Here is a 12,736-nt window from a genome sequence, read left to right on the forward strand (position 1 = left end):
CGCGCCTGTCCTCGAAACGGCACGGCGAGTCATCTACCCGGGAGCCTCCGCCCCGCGACTCGGGCCCCGGGGCCCCTGAACGGAATAGGCACAACGCCTGTCGCGCTGCCCAAGGTCAAATGCGTTTCAGTATTTGAAGAAATAACAGCATTTGACTCGATTGCGCTGTTAGAATTCGTTAAACCTGTTTAATTGCCTGACAGCGATTAAGGTAAATAATTGTAAAATTTAAAATCATGTTGACATTGGCTTAACCTGATGTCAACTCAAAATAAACATTGAGAATAGAGATGGGACCGGTGCTTTTCGCGTACTCGCTGTCTCAAAAGACTCTGTGAGTTACAAGCATCGCAATAGTCCTCCAAGTCCCAGTAAATATTTTCTCGTGATAAAAAGGAGTTAAATGCACTATTTTTTTATAAGATACAGCTACAAAGTATTGAAATATTACTATATTGCTATAACAGCACATATTTACATGTGTTGTAAACAGTTCAGTTATAATTTATTTGGTATGGGAGGAGACATGAGGCTTAGGTAAAAAAGATATAACTAAACATTAGATAGCTATATATCTAATATTTATATATTAAAATCACTGTCCCTTCAAAACACAGTAAGGGAATGAATTAGAGAATGTTTGTATCAGATTCCTGCACTCTGAATAGGTGTTCAACTGGTACAATGACTATGAAAAAATAAATAATCTTACACAGTACAACAGTTTCTCATTCCTCGTGCAAAGCGTATATTCAATTGTAGTCAGAAGAGTAATTGCCCCCCCTCCCCAATAACACAATAATCCTTCACATTCATCTTTATGTTATAGTTACTCAAAGGAAAGAAGAGAATTTAAGTGAAAGTGCTACAAGTTACCTGCAAAAGACTACTGAGGTAGTCAAAACTCCTAAAATAATGATCTTTGCTAAGGCTCCTTCACCTCAGCCCTAAAGGCCCTTCGCGTGGCTGTGAAGGACCCTTGCGGGGTGTTTGACTGGGCTGCTTCACATCGCACTTCTTTCTTTCTAGTCTCAGGAGTTTAAAAAGCCACAGCTGTGGCACATCAGGGCTTTTGTGTTGTTGCTAAGCGGTTGTTGGTTTCTCCAGCAGAGGATCAGCTGTTCCGCTCTGTGGAAGGCCAGGCTGCCTCTGATGAAGAGGAGGAGAAGTGGGCAGGTGACCGGCAATCCCAGGTGGACCAAATGAAGACAATACTGGCCAAGCTCCCTTGCTGTGGCAGCGGGTACGTTTCTGAGATCAATGCTGGCTGAACACTTTGCAGAGGCCATTTCATGACCTGAAGGCACTATGACTCCAGTAAGAAGCAGGAACACTATGTAGCAAAATCGGCAGGTCCCTTCGCTCATCCTTTGCGGCACAGGGGAAACAACCTGCTGGATATTCCCACCTAATCCTAATCAGCGTCAGCTAGGACACCGATTTGTGATCTATGCCATCGAGCGTTTTGCAGGAAAACTGGCTTTTACAAACGGCTTCATTGTGCGGTTTTAGTAACTTCTTAATTTTTTCTATAGATGTGATGAAAAAACGTGGAAAAAGCTAATGTCTTACTTGGACACCACCAATACTGATGGCTGTGACACAGCCCCTGCGGAGCTCGTGGAGAGAATCACACAGCTAACTGAACAGCTTGAGCTTAAAGGGCACGAAGTGAAGAAACTGGAAACCAATATGGAAGAGGTAACAGGTGCCAAGCTGACTGTGAAAGAGTTGGTTATGCATCTTTGAGTAGCTGCATTTATATCCATACCCATTTATATTTTATTCTGGCCATTCTGCTCTCTGTTGCTGATGTTTCTCCCTGTGCTGTCGGTGCATCAGCTCCAACATCTGATGCTTTCCTGTAACACCTGCATTTCCAGGCTGGTTCCTCCCTGAGCCCCCATTCCTTTGGAGGATGAGATGTACATCAGCCACGATCAGACAGAGGGTCTTCAAATCATACCCTTTATTTAAATAGTTTAAGATGTTCACTGATGCTGTGTTTGGGACTGATACCAGTACAGACCAGAGAGCCAGACATTAACCACAGGGTTACTACAAGCAGCTTTGAGTGGTTCCTCGGCTGTGGATGAAGCACTCCACATGTCCCAAGACACCCAGCTCCTCTGGGAGCACAATGACTTTTGAAGAAATCCCACCAGCTGACTGAGCTGCGGGGCTCACCGCTTTGCAATCCTTCAGAGGAAATCATCCAGTTTACTCTGGCTGGTTCTCAGGCTTAGACCAATGTATTTATAAATTTTAAAAAATTAGTTCTCAGGCTTAGCAGCATGTTCAACTTTCCTTCAGCCGAGGTTATAACCACAGTAGTTAAAAGCCTCAGTGCAGTATCCTAGTAGTCCCATCTGATCTTACCATTGAAATATCGCAAACTTCAGCCATTGATGGGCATAGATTTCAATGCTGGCAATCTTTCTGTGAAAGAAAAATAGAGCACCATATGCATTGCTTTGGTCTGCTTTGTCCTAAGGTTCAGTTAGTGCTTGTTCAGTGGTTTATATCCCTTCTTTAAGAGGAGCGTAAAAATTTCAGTCGTTCTGGAAGGATTGTATAAATCAGTAGACTATTTAAAGTGAGAGTAAAATATTCAACTTCTTCACATGTTGCCATCCTTTGATTTTTATCACTATTTTGTATCAATTTCCCCCTCGACTAAATTGAATTAAAGTTTACTTGTGAGGAAAAACGTTTAAAAACAGAATAAAATCATACTCGTGTCTTACACAATTTGCAGTATTCAATGACAATTTATTCCTGTAGTACTCCTTAGAGCAACACAAAGCCTCCTTCTATACTGCTTAACATCAGCCCACATAAAAAATTAATTTTAATCTCTTACCTATAGGAAGGAACTAGCTTCCTGTAGGTAGTGCCAGTTTTCTCCTTTTTTTCTCTTGAGGTACTCATCTTCTTCTGCAGTATCATATTACCTCCTTTTTAATCTTTGCTGATTTCTATTAGCTCTGTGCACCTTGTTCAGAAGTGTGCTATTATCGATAGATTAATACAAAATCCCAGGACAAAAATGGAATCTGTTGCTCTTGATTTAAAGACAAGCAGGGAGGTGAATAAGACAGTGCCAACTCACTGCGACATGAATTTAAAATCAGTAGGATGAATCATTTTGAGCCTGTTAGAAATTTATATTCTTAAACCTTCTTACTTTTATTTAGCCAGCATTTATTTTGTGTGTGCAGTTACAGGTTGTCAGGGGTTTTTTGATATTACAGAACAGACAGACAAGCAATAAGTAATTGCTTTCAAAAAGGCGACTGTTCCTGTAATCAACACAAAGCAAATTGGAAGACTGAGAAATTCTCTCTCTCATCTAACTTGCAACTAAATATACTGGCTTAATAAATAAACCACCAAGAACACTTTCTCTGATGACCTGACAAAACTACCTTATACGTTGCACTATATTCTTCTATTTGGACCTGCTTAATGCTGAAAATTAGACAAACAATAAGAAAGCTAACAAGTGACGCACTCAGCAGGCAAGTGGAAAGCAACACTCTCAAATAGCAATGAATAATCGCTTCAGTCTGAGACTGCAAAACCAGGGCATAAAAGAGTTCTGAAATTTGTCATGTCTAGAAAGTTCTGCTTTCCAACAACCGAACATTTAAAAACAGTTTCTACTGAAGACAGGGTGATGAAGGTGTCAGGACCTGGGAATAATAGATGGAGAAAACATGAGCGAATTCTAAAAATAAAGTGATAGGCTGCCAAGTGTAGTGTTGCAAAGAAATGCCAATGATTTTCTATAAAAGCTCGCATACAAACTGTCAGCTTAATTAAAAAGACAATTAGTTTATGACCTGCCATACAGGGTCAAATGAAAAGTTCATCCTAATATCACGCGCCTGATGGCAAGCAGCAGTTGCTTAGAGAAAAGCAATGAGAAACAGTACAGAGGATTTTCCTCTTGGTATTACTCACCTGATTCCCAATACACAAGGGACAGACACATCTCGAACTGGATGTTGCACGGAGCATCATGTTTAATGGCTAGTATTGGAGCTATTTACCATGAATTTACCTTTTCTTTCTTTAAACCTAGTGATGCTTTTGCTATCTCCACATACTAGATAGAAAGGAACAGGTTTTGAGGATTTGGGTTTGTTAGTTTTAAATCTGCAGCCTGATCATCACTGTCACCTTGGTTTTGTGCTTGGGAATCAGCAAATGACCTTCCCCTCATAATTTTACAGACTTTTAGCACCAGAAATATTGTCTTACTCATAGCAATTCCTAGTCTCCCTCAGCTCCTTGGTATAGAAACCATTGCTTACTTCTGTTATTCTGTTTTAGTCTTCCATGTACTTTTCAAGCTCTGTTACCCTTTTTGAATAAGAAGAACTGAAAATGTGCTTAGTATTCAAATGCAAGCCCTCCGTGGCATAATCATAGTTTCTGTTTTGTCCCTAGTTCCTTTCCTGATCGCCCCTAGCCTGTATCGTTCTGATCTCTGCTGACCACTGAGCTATTTTCAGGAGATTGCAGCTCTTCTGTATCTCCTTCTTGAGTGGCAGTCATCACCACTGCATACGTATGACATTGTATACGTTTCCTACATGCCTTACTTTGCATTATTGACACTGAATTTCATCTGAGCTTTTATTGGCTGTAATTCTTCACAGGCAGCTTTAATTTTGATTACCCCCCAAAATTGTATTGAGAGCAAACAAACACTTTGACGTTCACCTGTTTTAAAAATTATTTATTAATACACCGAACAGGTCAGCTCTTGGTGATGAATCTTATCAAAAGTTTTTTGCAGATTCAAAATTCACTCTATCAACTGAATTAGCATTATTCATATATATTCATAGACCCTTTCAAAGAAATCTAATTGATTCTTCACTGTGTTCATCTATGTGTTCACCAATTCCCTTCCCCATTACAGTTCCTATCAATTTGCCTGACAGAATTACCGATACTTTTGAGGTGATTTGCTGTTCCTCAGATCATCTCTGTAGCCTCTCTTAAAAACTGGTGCTACATTTGCCACCCTCCAGTCCTTTGGGGGTGAACTGATTTAAAAGTATTCCTGCACAACACGCTTCGGCACTTCATTCTGCCATTCTGTTACTGTTTTCTCCCCATTTTGAAAATTGTTTCTCAGGTTCACTGCTTGTAAAAATGATGCTAATATAACAGTCTCCTTAACTTTCATAGAAAATACAATAGAATTATTTTATCTTACATTCCTTAAGGGATTCTTGCATATTAATTATTTGTTGTCCTAGATTTATTTGTACACACTACTCTAGAGCTCAGATTTTCCCCGTAGCATTAATCCCCTTTTATAAGAGGGTTGGATATCAGCAGCTGACTTACTCTCCAAACTCGTATTTGGCAAGGTAGTATTTCCATTTCAAAAACACGGCACAGATCCAAAATCGGGCTCTGCTGAGGGACTTTGACAGAGCTAAAAACAACCCCCACTCCTCTGAGCGCTATGACTTAATTACTGACCATCCCTCCTCAGTATCCGAGTTTCAAAAACGGGTTATGCTTAAATATCATCATTATCTTATTGCAAGTGTTAAGGTGAGAACAGATGCTAGATGTAACCAAGCTAGGGAAGACAATGTGGGAGAATTTTAATGGTACACTGAGCCACTGTCTTTGAGCACAGTAAGAAAAAAACCTGCATAGCCATACATATAAATGAAATAAAGGTCTGAGGAAACTCTCATCCTGATATACGGCCAGGTGACTATTAAGGTATAGCTGCCGTGGAAAGCAGTTTACAAGCTATAGCATAGGAAATACAAACAAAAAGGGCTTTGTAGGAGCAGTCAAAATGAAGAGGAAAGAGAGGCCGCAGCAGCAAATGCTTTGCCCAAATATCACTAGTGGCACTCAGCTGAGCATATTGCCTGCGCTCTCCGTAGAAACTGAGCAGCTGCTCACCGCACAGGCAGCTCTGGAGGACTCAAGTGGCATGCATACTAAAGAGGAAAGTTTGTGCTTCACCTATTCATGTTTGGATGTGAGACCCACGGCAGAGCCTCCAGCCTTTCAGTAACACCCAGCAGAGGACAGAGGCGTCCCTGTGCAGCTTTCCAAGAGCGGCAGTTTTGCCAGCATGACTAAAGCAGCAGCCAAAGGCAGCAGATAAGGGATGTCAGGAGTGCAGGGGCCTGACGGAGTGCAGGACCAGGATAGATGGGCACCCGTTACAAATTTCCATGAGCATCTGTCTAATTGCATATTAGGAAAGTCTATTTTACACTTAAAAATAATGACCTTTTTACCTCTCTGTTATCTGACATGACACTGCTTCATCTGTACAGGGGAACGTTACTACTTCAAGTGTTTAGTACATATCTATGCCAGGTGGTATTTGCCATGCAGAGGCAATCTGCAATATAATAAAGGAAACCACATAGTTAATTCATTGAAGACCTCCCACAGCCTCTAGAGTATTTGTTATGTCTCAGTCGGACTGCTGCCACATCGGTGGTAACAAAGTTGGCTCTCCGTACAGGAAAATGTTCGAATATTCATCTAAAAGGGGAGTTCAGACAGGGATGCTGAAATCACTGTTTGGCAGATGGACCAGATTAAGTGATCCAAACTTCTGCAGCCGTGCGTAGCTCAGAGGAGCTGGAGCACCTCACAGGGCAAAGCTCACGGAGAGCTAATGGAACAGGCTGATTTCCATCTGATGGGGGAGTAAGCACCAACTCACACATACTATTAGCACTGTCAGGAACTAAAATGACTTTCTAGAAGGCGCAGTGTGGATCTGGGATCGTTTTCTTTTTTCAGTCTGACACTTGTGCTTTAGGGAACTGAAGTTCCTTCCCATTTATTAAAATTCATTAGGATATGCATTTCCACCAAAAAAAAAAGTATTAAATAGCATGCATATTAAGGCCTTCAGCTTTTCGAGTTCAACAGAGCCAGCAAATTTGGCACTTGGCCCACATGATTTTGTTTCTCAGTGTAATATTAATAAATGTATTTAGATTGGTTTTGCAACAAGAAATTGCAAAAAAAAGGGTAACGTTTCAGAATGCTGGGCACAGTAATGATTGAGAAATAAGTTTGCTTTCATTAATAAACCTGAAATCTGTCCAGGCTCTTAAAGGTCCAAAATTAATATTTAAGTGACATATTTTCCAGGGAATGCTTTTCAGGCTCTTTTTAGCACCTTGGCCGTCTATCTGGGGCTGTGACAAGCAAAGATATTTTTGCAAATGATGTGGCAGCTTTGTAGTTCAAAATGCGTCACTTAGATTTGGCATGGAAACAAAAGCAACATTTCAAATCCTGAACATTTTTTCACAGTTGTCACTGAGACAACTGACAGGTCAGCTCATCTCTGGAAGGTCCAGGTTTGAGGAGACCCCTCCTGCTGAGGACTTCTGTAGTGTTCAAAAGTCCTGTTGACTCTGGACTGTTCTGTGCTTAGCTGCAAACCAGTGCTTCACCAAGCAAGCATGCCAGTGTTTTGCAGAACCAGAATCTTAATTTCTTTTATTCCTTAAGACACTTTTTTTTTTTTTTAATCAAAATCTTTCAAAGAGATTAGCTATTTACCTGCTTGTTTCACTGAATGTACAGATGCTTGATATCGTAGGAGTTGCAAGACAAAAGCATGACCCCATTAGTGAGGGCACACAAATTAGTTATGCTTTATAGAGGACAACAGGAATGCAAAAGATTAGAAAACTGAAATAGTAATGGTAGTACTTAACATTTCTGAATGATCTGCTTGCATCCAGTGGTGAATGAACTGCCGTTACGCGCAAGAGCAAAGCATGCATTTCCTAGCAACTATTGATTCTTCACTATGTAGGACGTTAAAGAAATGTACTTCCTTTCAAAATAATCTTCTGGAGTGAACTGACATTTACCAGATAAGGGGGGAAAATTAGCTTTGCAATTATTGGGCAAGAAAGTGAAAAGCTCCAGTGCTTTTAATTTCCTGTGTCATTGTCCAGATGAAAGGCCCATTGCTAGGTGAGCTGCAGCAAAAGGTGGAGGAGACCGAATTGTTGAAGATGGAGCTGCAGATGTTGGAGACTGAGAGAGTTAGGCTGTCACTGGTGGAAGAAAAGCTCATGGATGTTTTACAGCTTCTTCAACAACTTCGAGACTTGGTATGGCAAGAAAGCAGTCCAGAGACTTAAAACTGTTTCTGATAGTGTCCCTTCCAAACTAAAAAGGATGTTCATGCCTTCTATTCAGTACAAAGTCCTTTACATCAGGAAACCTTTTTACATGTGTTTGCCCTGGGAACTGCCTGGTGGTTGCAGAAAACTTTTAGACCTCTATGGCTGACTTTCTAAAAGAGGCCTAGAGATCTCCTCGCTTGTAGGTCCCCAAGCTTTTATTATCCTCTAAACAAAATTTCAGAGGAAGCAAGGAAACCAAAAATGCTAGTAATCAGAAAGGTTCTATAAGATCATTCTTCCTTCTCGAAAAGTACCTATGTTTAACTGCATCCTACAGTGGCACTGAGTCAGTATTAAAGGGATAAAACTCTGTCCTATATATCAAGAAGGTATTTTTTGTGAGAAGTTTCTTACCCAATTAATAACCCAAACATGGCCTTATAAAAGCTAATGTAATAACATCCCAGAAACATGTGGCCAGTATGGCGGTTAAGTCCTTTAGAAAATAAGTTTAAATCTCCTGTTTGGGAATGATAATGGTAAGGGCTGGCCAAAAGACCGGTGAACTGGATAAGCTGCAGAACACATTGGGAGCCGCACGGGACTGCTAGAAGCTAATTTCTTTGATAATGACTGAGGGTTCTCCTCAATTTTCAGCAAAGCTCTGCCTAATCTGTGTGAGATGAGAATGCTTCCTCAGATGATCACTTTACTTTGTTTGAAGTACGCTCGTGTTCCACTGATGACTCTAGGGAACAAGTGCAATATCTCATAATTTGGTAACTTATTTTAGCACTTGACATAGAAGTTCTACTCTGACGGATGCATCAATAACAATCCAGTGAAGGATTAAAATAGTAAAGACTATGACTGGCAACAAGCATAACAACCTTTTGTGTCAAGTCTTCAACATGTCATTCACTGGTCAGTTGTATTATTGCAAATAATTTCTGCTGAGGAGACAAGCCATCACACCATGTGCCATATCTCTGTGATAATAGCACTTAATGCTAATCATTGCTGGAAACACGCCACCACGTGCTGCCAACTCCCGTAGCACCAATACAGGCAACGATGCTGTCAACGAACAAGATAATTTACAGCATTCCCAGCAGAGTTTAGCAAGGATCCCCTGAATCCCTAATGGGATATACTTCAGACAAAAGAAAGCTTATTCATCAGAAATTGTGGGTTTAGGTGTCACTTCCCCAGCATATTCACATTCAGGTTTTAAATACCCCAAGCATCTCATTTGCAACAGAATCTACTACAAAGCAATGACTGTCCAAAGGCAAATACGTGCTCTATTAGGACGGTTAAAACTTCACATTGTGTTGCAGAGGTCATGTGTAATCCCAGCCCGCTGCAAACTGCTTTCCACTATGCCCCAGTTCCCACTGGGGCAGACACGCAGAAGGTAGATGAGCAGTGTCAGTAAGCAAGGGCAGTATTGCCTGAGCTGCTGGCAGATACATCGTCCTTCTTCCAGAATAGCTTCCGTCTATTTTCACTTCTTCAAATTTTAACAAGAACAACCTGTCCCTGAAGATATGGTGCTCTAAGTGCTAATTAAACTGATTGCAAGACCATCTCCCAGAAAGCATGCATTAGTGTCTCAACAGCAAATTAAGAGGGTTTATATTTCCAGACACATTATGTAACGTCCCAACAGATTTCTAATATAAAACTACCACTGAAAAAGACCATCCAAATCCTAAGTAGTTTTTACAATCCTCTCACTTTGGCTAATGTTTATTACATCTCAATATATAAGTAACAGTGGGCCTGCCACATGACACATACAGTCTCTTCTAATTTGTTTATACCTAAAATGGTTCCCAGTGATTCCCAGAGCAGATGGGTCTGAGGCGGCACTTGCTGCGATCACACCACCAGGTCTGTCCCTGCGCCTTTCAACACAGGCCTTGCAGAGAACCGAACAAGCTTTTGTTGTGCATGCCCTGCTTGCGCTCCTAGATTTGTTTAGGCACATGCTCTGGAAAATTCTGTTATTTTCCACTGAGTAACTGCTATTTGTGTTTCTACAGCCATATTAAGGAACTGGAGCCTTCCACAAACTGCTTTTACTTGAGCAGTATCTAAGATAAAATGTTTGAAAATAAAGCCAATATCAGGTCTCGTGTTATCAGGATTCAGTTTCATTTTGTTTTTATCTTCAAACACACTGCACATAGATTTTTTTGCATACATTTAAATTGGTGAAGGAAATATTTGTGCCATAATATTATTTTGTTTTTTAAAGAACATATCTAAGCGAGCCTTGGGGAAAATCTTGCTGAGCACTTTGGAATCCTGCCGTGACCCCCAACCTGGTAAGAAAATAAATCACGTGTAAAGACCAAGAAACATGCAAAGTGTCCTTTTGGGAAAAACACTAGATAATGAACGGATGAGGAGGAAAAAGATATTTCAAATACTGGGGGACAGGCTAGGGAGAAAGAAGTACTGTGCAAGAAGATTACCCATAGAAAGTGATGCATTCTAGTCTGTGACACATCAGAAACAGGAACACATCCAGGGCTTTTTTTAGCCAAATTTTAATTAGAATTTGGCCTTAGGGGGACAATTCAGTATCCCACTAATGTCTGTAGGGCTTCATTGATATGAGAAAGTGGAAAACATGACCAAGTATGTAAGGCACCTATTTATCAGGTTTGCTATTCCACTGCGTGTTGTATTCCTCTGCTGCAGCACAAACAAATACACAAAACAGAGTATTTCTGTAAAGAAACTGGATCAAACCTGCGCTCTAATAATAGCCTTTCATGTTCCTCTTATGAAAATTAAACTTGCAAACTTGTCTCCCTTGACAATGGTCTGGTGCACCAGAGCTGCCTTTGTAGGAACCATACAGGGATCACAGCCCGGAGGTTTAGATTTGATTACTTTGTTCCTATTAGCAGAGCATTTGTACTTACCTTCAAGAAATGAACATCCTGTACATCCTAAGAACAGGGCTTCGAGGTGCAGACAGTAGTCAAAGACAAGATTATAAAAGACTAGATGTGGCCTGAGGGTTTAGTTTTGGAGAATATTAATAACAGTGATTTATGGGGAATAACATACATTCTGGGTTCTGCAGTTTCGAAGCCTTGTTGTAACTAGCGTCCAGCAATCCAGGGCGCAGACAGCCCAGAGCTAAGCTGTGCCATTCCAGCATGGCTGCAGAGGAAGCAGAGAAAAGAAGGCAAAGACAGACCTTCGTTGGCTCCGGAACACCAACACAGAGAGAAACCATATCTAAGCCATAGGTCAGATAGTCCCCTGGTGAGCACAAGAGAAGAGGAGACTGTTGGTATCAACAGCACACAAGTGTCCAGAAGGTACTACTAATTATCCTGGAACACTGACTCCAAGTGATGCTGCCGAGACAAAGTACCTCCCTCTCTAATGGCAGCACAGCTCAGCTTCCTAAAATGACACCAAGTGAAGTAACCTTGGGAAGCTCTCAGTCCATTCTGCATCACCATTGGCAAAAACAGGTCATCTTCTCTGCTTTCGAGTTTCTGGCTGTGCACTTGATATGACTTAAGCAGCTTTCCTAAGTCTTTGTAATCAAACATCTTCTTCCTCTTTGACAAGACTAAGTGGATGGTTGGATTGGGAACTCTTTATTATGACACGAAATAGTCTTCATTCACACAAGTATATGAGAACTCAGTGGGCAATGAATGAAGCAAGAGACCCAGTAGAGAACAGTCCTTGAACCCAGTACCACTCTCATTTTTATAGGGACAGAAATTCATTATTTGGTCTCAAACTTCAGGTAATAATACCTTGAAATGGCACCTAGGAAGAAAAGAGCTCATGTTACAATTGTTAAACTGCAACTTCCTCTCTTTGTTCAAATTCTAATGTTTGCAATTTTCTTTTAAAAGGAAAAGCCCACCTATTTGAAGTCCTAGATACGCTTTACCATGAGCTGACAGCCTGTGAACTCTTACAAAGCCAGCCTCTGGAGAAGGCGCAGAGTCGCCAGTCCTTGTCCAACCCACTGGTCATCTCCTGCTGAGCAGCAGAGCCAACTACAACCCCCACAACCAGCCATACAGCCCTTGTTCATTCAAACACACGAGGAATGAATAAGATCTGTCCAATTCAACGGAGCTCAGTAACGGAGAAGAGCGATACAATAATTCAGCCATGAAATCAAAGGTATGCTGCTTCTGGTTAGAGTGCCACTTCCTCAGCTCACATCAAGACCTTCCCTTACGTGAACGAGCATTCACATGACATGAGGATAACGTAGCAACGTCTGTCGCTGATGGAAGCCTAACCATCTTTGTATGATGGCCCTGTAACTGTACCGGTTAACCAAATAAAAACTATTCCGAATACACTGACGTGATCTATTTAGATTTACAGCCCTGGTTACACACTGGCTGGGCAGAGTTTCTAGCTTTTGCAGTAGCTCCATTCAAAAGGCAAAAGGCAGTCTATGTTCTCACTGGCAAGTAAACCGCTTCCTTAACATACAGGTGCCAAAATGACTGTATTATAAACACACACGAGTGTATGCCTGTAGTGCAAGTTTTACGGGCTCATGTATAAAATGT

The 12,736-nt window shown here is 41.0% G+C and overlaps 1 protein-coding gene across 1 annotated transcript in view; it reads left to right on the forward strand.

Moving 5' to 3' along the window:
* EFCC1 (EF-hand and coiled-coil domain containing 1) overlaps positions 1 to 12,192 on the forward strand; it is a 53,146-nt gene extending 40,954 nt beyond the window's left edge. The window contains exons 4-8 of the mRNA XM_009889919.1: positions 1,111 to 1,243; positions 1,536 to 1,701; positions 7,986 to 8,144; positions 10,423 to 10,492; positions 12,059 to 12,192. Coding sequence (XP_009888221.1) covers positions 1,111 to 1,243; positions 1,536 to 1,701; positions 7,986 to 8,144; positions 10,423 to 10,492; positions 12,059 to 12,192 — 662 coding nt within the window. The remainder of the gene's footprint in view (positions 1 to 1,110; positions 1,244 to 1,535; positions 1,702 to 7,985; positions 8,145 to 10,422; positions 10,493 to 12,058) is intronic.
* The last annotated feature ends 544 nt before the right edge of the window (positions 12,193 to 12,736 follow it).

Source organism: Charadrius vociferus, unplaced genomic scaffold (genome assembly GCF_000708025.1).
Source record: "Charadrius vociferus isolate BGI_N301 unplaced genomic scaffold, ASM70802v2 scaffold67, whole genome shotgun sequence".
Taxonomy (NCBI): domain Eukaryota; kingdom Metazoa; phylum Chordata; class Aves; order Charadriiformes; family Charadriidae; genus Charadrius; species Charadrius vociferus.